Source organism: Zea mays, chromosome 7 (assembly GCF_902167145.1).
Source record: "Zea mays cultivar B73 chromosome 7, Zm-B73-REFERENCE-NAM-5.0, whole genome shotgun sequence".
Classification (NCBI taxonomy): domain Eukaryota; kingdom Viridiplantae; phylum Streptophyta; class Magnoliopsida; order Poales; family Poaceae; genus Zea; species Zea mays.
The window spans coordinates 125,427,519-125,439,281 of NC_050102.1; the positions used below are offsets into that span (position 1 = coordinate 125,427,519).

Consider the following 11,763-nt stretch of genomic DNA (forward strand, 5'->3'; position numbering starts at 1 on the left):
ACCTAATCAATAGAAAACATATGTTTTATTAAAACAAAATTTATCATATATCATATATATATATATATATATATATATATATATATATATATATATATATATATATATATATATATATATATATATAAACCGTAGCAATGCACGGGCATATAACTAGTGCAACTTAATACATGTGTGTATTAAGATGAATAAGAGGGTATCCAAATAAAAAACTTGTTCGCTTACGTCTGGATCGAAAGGGGTTGGAAACGATTAAATCTCTTCCTAGTCAAAATTGAATAGAAGGAGATTTAATCTCTCCCAATCCCTTTCGATCATCCAGGTGCAACCGTATAAGTCCTAAAGTGGTGAGGAACACGAAACAACCATGCATTGGCATGTAAAGCTCCAAGAATTTGTTGTATCCTTAACAACTCACAGAACATCAACCAAAATTGCACGTCAAGGGTATTGGGTAAGAAACAATCAAACAAATCCTCTCTGTGTGCAAAGAAACACGGTGAGTCATGCCGAGATCATACTCATCTGATATACATGCTTACAGCTCACAAGACATTACAAACAACTCATATTGCATTACAAAGATCGTTTCATGAAAAATAAAATAGGCCGGACAGGACAAAAATCCTTGACGTGTAAAGTAAATTTACAACAAAAAAAAGCCATATGTCAAGCTAAATCTAATTCGTTTTACGTAGATCAACAACCTGTAGAAGGCAACAAAACTGAGCCACGCAGAAGTACAGAATGATTCCAGATGAACCATCGACGTGCTACGTAAAGAGAGTGACGAGTCATATACATTTGGCAAGAAACCATGAAGCTGCCTACAGCCGTCTCGGTGGCATAAGAACACAAGAAATTGTGTTAATTAATCAAAGCTATAAATAACGCTCGCATGCCTGTGCACTTCTCCATCACCACCACTGGGTCTTCAGACCATTAGCTTTATCTACTCCAGAGCGCAGAAGAACCCGATCGACACCATGAGGGTGTTGCTCGTTGCCCTCGCTCTCCTGGCTCTCGCTGCGAGCGCCACCTCCACGCATACAAGCGGCGGCTGCGGCTGCCAGCCACCGCCGCCGGTTCATCTACCGCCGCCGGTGCATCTGCCACCTCCGGTTCACCTGCCACCTCCGGTGCATCTCCCACCGCCGGTCCACCTGCCGCCGCCGGTCCACCTGCCACCGCCGGTCCATGTGCCGCCGCCGGTTCATCTGCCGCCGCCACCATGCCACTACCCTACTCAACCGCCCCGGCCTCAGCCTCATCCCCAGCCACACCCATGCCCGTGCCAACAGCCGCATCCAAGCCCGTGCCAGCTGCAGGGAACCTGCGGCGTTGGCAGCACCCCGATCCTGGGCCAGTGCGTCGAGTTCCTGAGGCATCAGTGCAGCCCGACGGCGACGCCCTACTGCTCGCCTCAGTGCCAGTCGTTGCGGCAGCAGTGTTGCCAGCAGCTCAGGCAGGTGGAGCCGCAGCACCGGTACCAGGCGATCTTCGGCTTGGTCCTCCAGTCCATCCTGCAGCAGCAGCCGCAAAGCGGCCAGGTCGCGGGGCTGTTGGCGGCGCAGATAGCGCAGCAACTGACGGCGATGTGCGGCCTGCAGCAGCCGACTCCATGCCCCTACGCTGCTGCCGGCGGTGTCCCCCACTGAAGAAACTATGTGCTGTAGTATAGCCGCTGGCTAGCTAGCTAGTTGAGTCATTTAGCGGCGATGATTGAGTAATAATGTGTCACGCATCACCATGGGTGGCAGTGTCAGTGTGAGCAATGACCTGAATGAACAATTGAAATGAAAAGAAAAAAAGTACTCCATCTGTTCCAAATTAAAATTGGTTTTAACCTTTTAATAGGTTTATACAATAATTGATATATGTTTTCTGTATATGTCTAATTTGTTATCATCCATTTAGATATAGACAAAAAAAATCTAAGAACTAAAACAAATGCTAATTTGAAATGAAGGGAGTATATATTGGGATAATGTCGATGAGATCCCTCGTAATATCACCGACATCACACGTGTCCAGTTAATGTATCAGTGATACGTGTATTCACATTTGTTGCGCGTAGGCGTACCCAACAATTTTGATCGACTATCAGAAAGTCAACGGAAGCGAGTCGACTCAAAAAAAATGGGTTGTGGATGAGGCGTTAGGCCCAACTTATGGCAGTCCGATATCCACAATTCCTGGTCTATATATAGCTTCGCTGCTATGTCCTTCGCCTCCCTTAGTTAAAGACTCGAAGCTAAGCTTCATCGTTGTATCCGTCAGTTTAATGTAGCATATTAAGCACTTTGTGTTGGGTCAACATCGTCGGAGCTCGAGTACATAGTGAGTGTGATTTCATAGAGTAAAAGAAGAGTGGGATGAGTAAAATAAAAGTGGTGTAAGCAAAATAGAGAGTGATAGGTGCGAATGAATCCAAACATCTTCTCAACTTAAAGGCCAGCCATATTCTAAAAAATTAAAAAAATAAAAAATATAATTTGTAGCCTTTAAACGGTTAAAAACTAGCTAACATGATATATGTATATAGATTAGAATATGTCATGTCGCTAAAGTCAGCAACTATCGACCTAACCGACCGTCTAACACGTTGGCTCCAACAATTACCAGCGATCGGTATCTAATTACCTCTTGTTCAACCATCGCCGGCTCCAACATAATGGATACCGATCCACCGGTCAGCAAGCCCACCAATCAACAGGCCAACGTTGACACCGGATCGCCGATCCGACCGCATCAGTCGGTATCCGGCAACGATTACTACTATACAAACAGTCAATAGGTACAAATAGGTAAGCGTGTCATTGGTCTCTTAGATGGATCTAACCGTAGATGCAATTGTCATTTGTTAGAGGAATTTTTATAAAGCCATATGAGATGCCAGTGGAAGAGTTTAAGTGCTAAATATGATCTACAGTGGACCAAAAACTCGCTTACACACTTGCACCTAATAGTTGTTTGTATAGTAATTGTTGCCATCGATATCTACCGAACAAGTCTAGGTCTATTTGGTTGGACTGTGACTACGAAAAAAGCTACTATAAACTGTGAGTTGTTAAAAAGATAAAAATTGTTTAGTGGAAACCACTAAAAGTTGCTAAAAATTCTTCCATAGTTATATCTGAAAGCCGTTAAAAACATGTTCAGATGTGATTTCAGTTTTACACTGCGAGAAAGTCAGCTTATAGATAAAGAAAAAATGATTATTAATTCCAACAGTTTGGTTTGACTTTTGATTTTTAGAGACAAAAGCCAATAAAAACAGGTTTAGAGGTGCTTTCAGTTTTACACTGCCAGTAAGTCAACTTCTAGGGAAAGTTGTTTCCTATATACAACTGTTTGGTTTGACTTTTTGGAGCAAAAGTCAAAGCCAAAAATCAAATCAAACACACACTTGACACTGTTAGATATGATCTCTTAAACAATATCCAGCAATTCACTATTGACTGCACTATTTGTATATGATCTCTTAAACCATATCCAGCAATTCACTATTGACTGCACTATTTGTATAGTGGAGTTCGAATATGAAGATAAGTACGATGACGAAGATAGTCATACTCTTAGTTCAATTATATCCAATGCCCGATGCATTACAATTTGGTCCGCAAGTCACATGAAAAAGAGAAGCATTATTGCGCCAGCAGCTTCAGGGCCTCACACTTCCGTGCTGTTGCATCAAATGTTTGATTGATCCAGACAAGGGAAACTAAAAACACAATTGAGATTAATATAAACAAGAAGCTTACACCAGCATCTAACCAACTACTGTAGGAGCTTGTCTGTGTTATCAGTTGTTACATGTTATATAAGCCTCATAATAACCACTAAATTAACGAGATGATACATTCGAATACTACTACATACCTGGAAGGCCTTGCCCATCTTTCCATCAGCCTATTATCTACTCTAATGATTCTTCCCATAAACATGGGACCAAAGGAAAAGAAAAAAAAAACAAGAAAATTAAGCATTTCGTGGTACAGATGCTGTATTTGAAAAACCGTTAGCTGCTTTTGGTGGTGGTGGCTTCTTCTTGTAGTTTGCTAAGCTACAGTGGGGGCAGATGTATTCCAAACCATCTGTCTTAGCGTAATCCTGCAAGTAAAGCACATGATGGCATCAAGTAACTGATTTCCGGCAAGGGTGAGATCAACACAACCCATCTTCTTGTTTACCTTGAAAGTGCCTAGTCCTTGTCGTCTGTCGCAACCAAAGTGAGCCCATTCACCACATAAACCGCAGTTCACCCAATCTCCAGGTGCGCTACTGAAATTACATAAAAGGAGCTGTTAGATATTAACATGATATTAGTATTTAGGCAGAGATTTGAAGGAAGATGCCCTCAAACCTGTGACAAAGTAAGCAGCATTCGCCATCCACGTCATCATGTGCCAACTCATATTCCAACAAGTATGTCTCGTAATGTCTTTTCAACGTGTTACCTACACCCTAAATATATACAGAGAAGTGCACAGAATTAGAACATCGCATTTAGCAGGACCAGAAATCGTATCAGAAAACTGAAATAAATGTCATACAGTCATTCTGTTTGTTGCGGTATGGTTACGCATCTTTGAAAAAACTTGACCCTTCCAGTTTATGCCATTACCCACATAAAATCCACCTCTAGACACCACCTAAAAGTAAAGAAAACATTTATCAGGAAACAGATTGATAGTACATGTCACTAGACCTTAGTTCTCATAAGTAAACTAGTGCAAAGAATTACCTCTTTGTACAGGTTATAAAGATCAAGGCGCTTGGCGTTAAGGATTGCATCAGGAAATTCAGCTAGTCCTCCGTGAGGTACAAGTCGATTGTGGCCCCTCTGGATTAAAAACTGCATGACATCCTTCAAAAAATCCTCCTACAAAAAAATGAAAAGAACAGCTCAGTTTCTAAACTGATTATGTATGGAAAACAACCATATCATCATCATGACTCATGGAGGTTAAAGTGTACCTCAGAGCACACTTGGATAGGCAACCTATCACATCCGTGTTTCTTCATTGGCAGAGGATTTAACTGAATGACTGAGGGAGTATGAGACGGCCCTGATGTTGATTTTCTGTGCGTGGTTGTGGCAGAAGAAACTGAATTGTGCTTCACAGTTGGTGCAGCTGGCAAGCTTGGCTTCACAATACTAGTTTCGTGAAGGGAAGTTTCAGGAAAACCCATAAATGGATGCATTTGTTGCTTTCGAGAGTGAGGAATGGGCCTCATAGTTGCAGGCTTTAATTTAGCCTTGACGGCTGACCATGAGGAAGGCCCTTCCATCATATGCTTCTTGTCTTCCAAAACTCCATTTGCACCCAACAGATTTTGTTTTGATTCTGAACCCACCTTTGTTCTGTCCTTGGTAAGGGAGGCTGACCATCTTGGAAGATGAAAATATGGACCATTTTCATTAGCCAAATCTTTGCACTGACTTGTGCAAAAGAATAATAGACGGTCTGCATCCCGCCTCTCAAATGAAGCAACAGGAGTACCATTTATACAACCAATACCAAGTGCAACCAAGCTCCTGTATGATATATCTGGCGCTAGATGCTTCAGAACCTAAAAATTCAAAGAAGAATGTTAGTTCAAGATGAACATTACTGGTTCAATATGTAAGGTTAGAAGTGCATAAGTGGGAAAAAAATATTATACAAGATCATATCAAAGCAGCATAAAATTCTAGCATGATTGTTAAGGCAGTGAGGCAACCTACGGCGGTCTACAACCTTTTTTCCTTTTAAGCACCTAAGGCACGACGCAAGGCGACTTCATAGACATATAAGGCAAATAATAACAAAAAATGCATAAGTAAATAGATAGACCATAGATATTATAGGACATACAAGTCCTAATACATAGCATAGTTTGCAAAATAACATAGTTGACAGTTCATAAGAACTAACAAGTTCACAATGCATAGTTCATAACTTCATAAACTAACAAATAGACCTGCTAATCTGAAAAATTATGAAGGGCCAACAACCAGGTTACGATAGCCCATGACCTCCACTCGGCACACAGGCCTAATCCACCACGCCAACATATCCCCGTTCAGGCATCCACCTCGGGTAACCATAGAACCTAAGCTGCTGATTTTCTTCCACATCCCCAGTCAAGCACCTCGGCACAGCGGGCAGGGCGAGCGGATGGCGCGGCGGGCAGGCAAAGCGCCGGGTGGGTGGCGCAGCGTGGCGGACGGGCACCCCGTTCCTATGCGTCCACGACAAGCGCTAAGACGTCGCCGTGGACGCCACCGTGGACGCCATAGACGCCATAAGCCCAGATGGTAAGGCGTCCGACCTCCAGCGCCTTAGCGCTTAACAACCACGAATTCGTGTGAGTGCATATTATATGCAAACAATGTCAGAAACAGACCTGTGCTGCCCACTTAGGAAGGGACATCCAAACTTCAAAGGTAGAAGCCCCACAAGCCGTGGACATGGAAGTTAAAGGCTCGCTTGATGGTAACTTGTCCTCACTATTTGATAGAGCACGGACTAACTGGCTCTTCTCAATAATTTCATTCTTGATGTGGCTCTCTAGAAGCTGCACAGACAGGTGAACACCATGTGACTTTACACAGCAAGACCAAAAAAGTATCCAAGGTCAAAGGAATATATACCTGGTCATCAAAACAAGTTTGTGCGCTACCAGAAACGAGGAGTGACACATGGGAAGAACTGCAAGTACTGATATCACAGCGCATAGTAACCATCCCACGTGGTAGAGATGCAGCTTCAAGAGGTGGTGGAGAAGCACTGTCAGACAGAAGGGAACAACAAATCAGTTTTCTACTTACAAAAACAATAATGATCTATGCCAAAGGCACATTGGCAATAAACAACAATCTCTGTACATATGAAGGCTCCCTCCTTAATAAATAAATGAAGATCACTTGTTCATTTTATTCCCCCCAATTATCTCCTTCTAGAAGTACGGTTGATATTTTGTTTTCATGAATTGAGAAGAATGATACACTACAGAGTAAGCATGATCAACCAACATAATCGTGCATGAGAACATGTAAAAAAATGATTAGTAATTCATGGACTCATCAAATGGTTACAAAGGTAAAAATGTAGAAGGTAAGTAGAACTAAAGAAATTAGAAAGCAATCCAAGGTACCTGATTCGATTCTGCAGTTTGCTCCCACGAATCTGTCAAAAAAACATGAGCTCTTTTATAGCAATTCCAGTATAGGAAAATAGAAGGTCATAAAGTTTGTAATAACTTAAATAATCAATCATTAAACATTTGCACCGTTGCTTTATGTGTCAGCATTCTTTAAACGAGACAAAAGGATAGCCAGCTCACAGGTTTAATCACACCCCATGCTAGAGAGCAGTTTTTGTGTGCACACAAGGGAAGGGAGGGGGCGTGGATGTCTGGACTATCCATTTTTGTCGGCCCGAACAACCTAAGGGCCTATTTGTTTGAGCTGCAGCTTTTGGAGCTTCTCTGAAAAGTTGGTATTGGGGTTTTGGTCCTAAGAAGCCAATGATAGATTTTTTATGATGTTATTAGCTTCCTAAACTCAGGAAGCTACCGAAAGCCCCAAAAAAAGTCTTTTCAGCTTCACATATGAACTCAGCATTTTTGAGATTTTGGCTTTCCGGACGCTAAATCAAAAAACTAGTTGTTTGTTAGAGCTTCTGGCTTTTCACGCTGAGAAGCTGCCCAGAAGCTCAAGCAAAAAGGTCCCAGGACAGACTGAGACTAACGGGAACTGAAGTTCCAGTCATTCAGTACGAAACTTCTCACCAAATGTCAATACTTCTGATGCAGAATAAAGTAGCTAATAGTGTCTACACTATAGCAGCATAATTTCTTGCTTTCATGTACCATACAAGCATGAAGACTTCCATTAAAACAAATCAAAGCGATCGCAGGCAACGACCTGGATGTCGAGGGCACCAGCCTCCATGGGAGGCATACAATTATCGCCCCACGATAATAAGCTATCTAGAAATGTGGCGTGATTAATAGAAATAGACAAAGTAATGAAACAACGGATATCGTTGATGATATCCTAGGATTTTAAGGATATCACCATCGCTGCTGATCTAGTATTTCTCTATATGCAAGTGTGCTGCACATCTAGTTCAATTTTGTTCTATGATCCTCACAGAGAACATCCATGATTCAGAGCATAGATGTAACATTGCCATATGTCTGAATTACTATTACATACACTAAAAAACAAAATGTTTTTAATCATTTCTAGTGACCAATGATTTTCAAAACAACGAGTTTATTATATAAAAAGTAGTTCAGATAGAAAGGTACTGCATAGCTAGAATCTTTCATTCATACTTCAATATTCAGAAGTGCATTCAGACCGTCCTCTAAAGAGCCCAATAAACAAGGATCCTGTGGGAGAGTAAAAAAGAGAAATGTTAGTTTGCATCAGAATAATATAACTAATCTTTATTAGACATAAATATTAAAGCTTTTATTTACCAAGGTGCATGGCACTCCACATAAGAGTAATTTCATGTTGATTTCTTCATCATATATTTTTATAGCCGGGGTCACTTCAGATGAACCTTCTTCATCAACCATTTCTGTCTCAGGTGGGCTTATATTTATTTTTGGAGCATCCCCAAGGAGACGCGGACCAAGCTTAACACTTTGCACATGATTGTTTCTTACACAATATAGACGGAAGGATGCATGAGCAAGCTGAAAAGCATCCCAAGTATGGCTCACTGAACTGTATCCAACCAGAAACACATTTATTATAAATAACTGTTTCATTTAGATCGAACTGGAAGAGGGAGGGTGAATGAATACCTTTGAATTGCTGACATCAACGCATGGCGAAAATGAGATGCTGCATAAGACGAGAATGAATTTCTCCAGTATATTACATATGGGATCCCCTGAAATAAATTAATATTAGTATTAGTAAAATTCCCAATTCCAAAACAATAAAATTGGCTGCCTAACACTTAAAGCAATATAAAGTAAGAACATTACATATAACAGTTGGTTTTGATATAGAGGGAAAACAGTTCAATAGATTTGTACAAATAAGCTAACACGTAAGGCCATGTTTGGATCTCATTTTCATATTCTAGATAGTAACGTAGAATCTGGATTTTAGATAAAAAAAATGAGGGGTGTTTGGATCTCGGATTATTATTTTTTTCATAGTGAGAATCTCCAACTAGCAGGGTTTTGGGTACGTAGTTAGATTCTAGTAATCTCATTATAGAATCTGAGTGTTTGAATCTAATTCTCATTTTTAAGAGATCCAAACAGGGCCTAACAACAGCATGAATTTGTTGCTGAACTAGGAGAAGCAGACAAAAATGAACAATCCGAAGAAAATATAGCTACTTTTCTATGCAGCCATCTCCAAGAAAACATGATCTAGTGTGCAAATAGTAATACTCTGGTTATTTGAAGAGATGCAGTTACTGGACAGGGAAACTATCTACCTTTGAGTGAACTGCTTGAGCAAGTTTTTCACCAATAGGAACTTCCAGATATACCTGTATTCAGAGTATGGTTATCGGCAATTGTAAAAGTGTTAAAGAGTTGGACCCATGTGGCAGTACAGTCAAGATATTCCATATGCATTCCTAAATGAAGCAAAACTCTTTTGTAGGAACATTGCTTTCCGTATAAATTTACATGATCTAAACAGAACATTTTATGTATAAGATAGGATACATGGGACAGTCAGGTACTCTTTTTTGTATTGAGCTATTCAGAACTGGATTCAGCGCTAGTACTTAACCTATTCAAGTAGTTGCTTCATTTGTAACATATAAGACGAGACAATCACTAAACAAACACACTAGCATAGAGACTTCAGGTTCATACAATAGAATTTAACAAAACATCATATGTTGTTGTACAAGTAATCCCAATGTTCATATCGTGATGCAGCTAGAAACTGATGCTGATATCACATCCTGGTATTTGTGGTTTAATTAGCAGCTAAATGCACTGCAAGCTAGCATATTGACTAACAAGTAATACAGCATTTAGCCATTTACACACACTATAGTAGAGCTTACTATTGTTGGGAATGGTGGGCTGATAAGAGTGCTAAATGCCTGCGGATCAGAGACATCGGCGTCCCCCCATACAAGTGAGCCAATCTCCTTCTCATCCTCGAGCTGCTGGCCCTGGATGTACAAGAAGTTAGGTTGCACCACCCGCTGCGCCTCGAGGAACTGCTCTGGTGTAGGATTGAACAGGGTGTGGACCTGCATTCAGAAGCCCCTTCATTCAGCTAACAAAGAAAGGCGAGAAACAGCAATGAACGCACTCAAGCAAGGAGCACACAGTTGACCTCCAATCGCCCAGCCGAGCTGAGCTCCGGGAACGGGTAAGCCGGCCGCGGCCGCTTCGCCTCCAGCCCAGACCTCGCTGCTGGTGTGCGGTTCTCAGCATACTTCCCACACAGCACCGCGAGGAGCGCACAGTTGTTCCTCGAGAAGCTTTGGATTTGAGACATGACTGGCCGGCCGGAGCCTTCCCGACGGCAGCCAAGCAGGAGAAAAACCTCCCCTCGAAATCAACCCCACTTCTTCATGCACCAAACCCTGCGACACAAAAACTGGATCAGGAATCCCCCAAAATCCGACCAAATCCGCAGCGAAACCCACGAATATGAGCGGGCGGCCTTACCAAGACGCGATTTTGCGGCGTAATCGGCGGCGGCACGGCCTCAATCGACGGCCGGACGCGACCGGGAAGGGGGTGGATTCGGTGCGGGTGAATGGGGAAAACAGAGGGTAAAGTGCGCGAGAACACACGGAGCCCTAGAAGACGATTCGCGGAAATAGCTACTGCAACAACGCGAAAGCAAATCCCAGTGCGGAGGCAATAAAAAAGAGGAGTCGTGCTTGTGGTGGTGGCGAATCGGCCCACGCCCCCATCACGATCCAGACAAACACACACGGCGCAATCCACAGGGGGGGAGAGGCGGAAAAAAATCTCTCTCCAAGAACCGGTACAAGAACTGAAGCGGGATTAACCGGAGACGGCGACCACGGGGATCGGGCGGGCGGGCCTCATTAGCAGCGGCAACCAACCAACTGGCAACAATCCCGCACGCATCACAGAGGCAGAAACTTTGGAACAGTCTCGGCTCGACCAGGGAGGCGTCAAGATTGGATTTTTGACGATGTGTGGGGAGGCCAGTCCGGAGATTCTCGCGGACTTTTCCTCCTCGGATTTTCGCCCTGCCCGCCTGCCTGCTCACATGCTCGCAATCACACGCATCGCTCAGCTTGATGAGTTGATGTGTGCCTGCTCTCTGCGGGTGCTGGTGTGTTGTTTTCCCTGCGCTTTTTCGTTTTCTCCTTTTCCTCCTCCGCTTCATTACTGCTGCAAGCCGGGGGACGGACGGAGGAAAAACGCGGATTAAAAGATTAGGAATTTCGGGAGCAGGATTGGTGAGGGGGCGAAATAATCTCTTTCTGGGAGAATTGTTTTTGCCGGGATCGGAATATCGGATGCTGCGACTGCTTTTGGTGTGCATGTATGTGTTCGGTTGGTGTTGGTGCAGATCGATTCGGTGTGGCCTGTGGACTTGTGGTGTGGTGTAGGGGTTGTGATCGGGGATCCGGCTTGGCGCTGGCGCGGTTCGAGACTGCAGGGTGCCAGAGTTGTTGTGCGTCGGAATTCGGATGCGTGCATCGGGTACCGCAGCTCGCGGTCGCGGCGGCTACATGGATAATGGATGTGCAAAATAATTTGTTTACTATCTCTATCAGCAGGGAGGGA

At 43.0% G+C, this 11,763-nt stretch overlaps 2 protein-coding genes across 2 annotated transcripts; one reads left to right on the forward strand and one right to left on the reverse strand.

Annotated features, from left to right (window-relative positions):
- The first annotated feature begins 832 nt into the window (after positions 1-832).
- On the forward strand, positions 833-1,804 carry gz27 (glutelin). The gene has a single exon (NM_001350323.1). The coding sequence runs from the start codon at positions 987-989 to the stop codon at positions 1,656-1,658; it is 672 nt and encodes a 223-aa protein (NP_001337252.1). The 5' UTR covers positions 833-986; the 3' UTR covers positions 1,659-1,804.
- A 1,742-nt stretch (positions 1,805-3,546) lies between these two features.
- On the reverse strand, positions 3,547-11,543 carry LOC100279908 (uncharacterized). The gene is made up of 16 exons (NM_001358052.1): positions 10,663-11,543; positions 10,325-10,577; positions 10,047-10,238; positions 9,462-9,515; positions 8,812-8,900; positions 8,479-8,731; positions 8,332-8,388; positions 7,144-7,175; positions 6,641-6,776; positions 6,394-6,564; positions 4,981-5,577; positions 4,748-4,885; positions 4,557-4,655; positions 4,367-4,467; positions 4,194-4,284; positions 3,547-4,113 (listed from the first exon to the last, which is right to left on the reverse strand). The coding sequence occupies exons 2-16, from the start codon at positions 10,487-10,489 to the stop codon at positions 3,982-3,984; spliced, it is 2,307 nt and encodes a 768-aa protein (NP_001344981.1). The 5' UTR covers positions 10,490-10,577; positions 10,663-11,543; the 3' UTR covers positions 3,547-3,981.
- Positions 11,544-11,763: the final 220 nt, after the last annotated feature.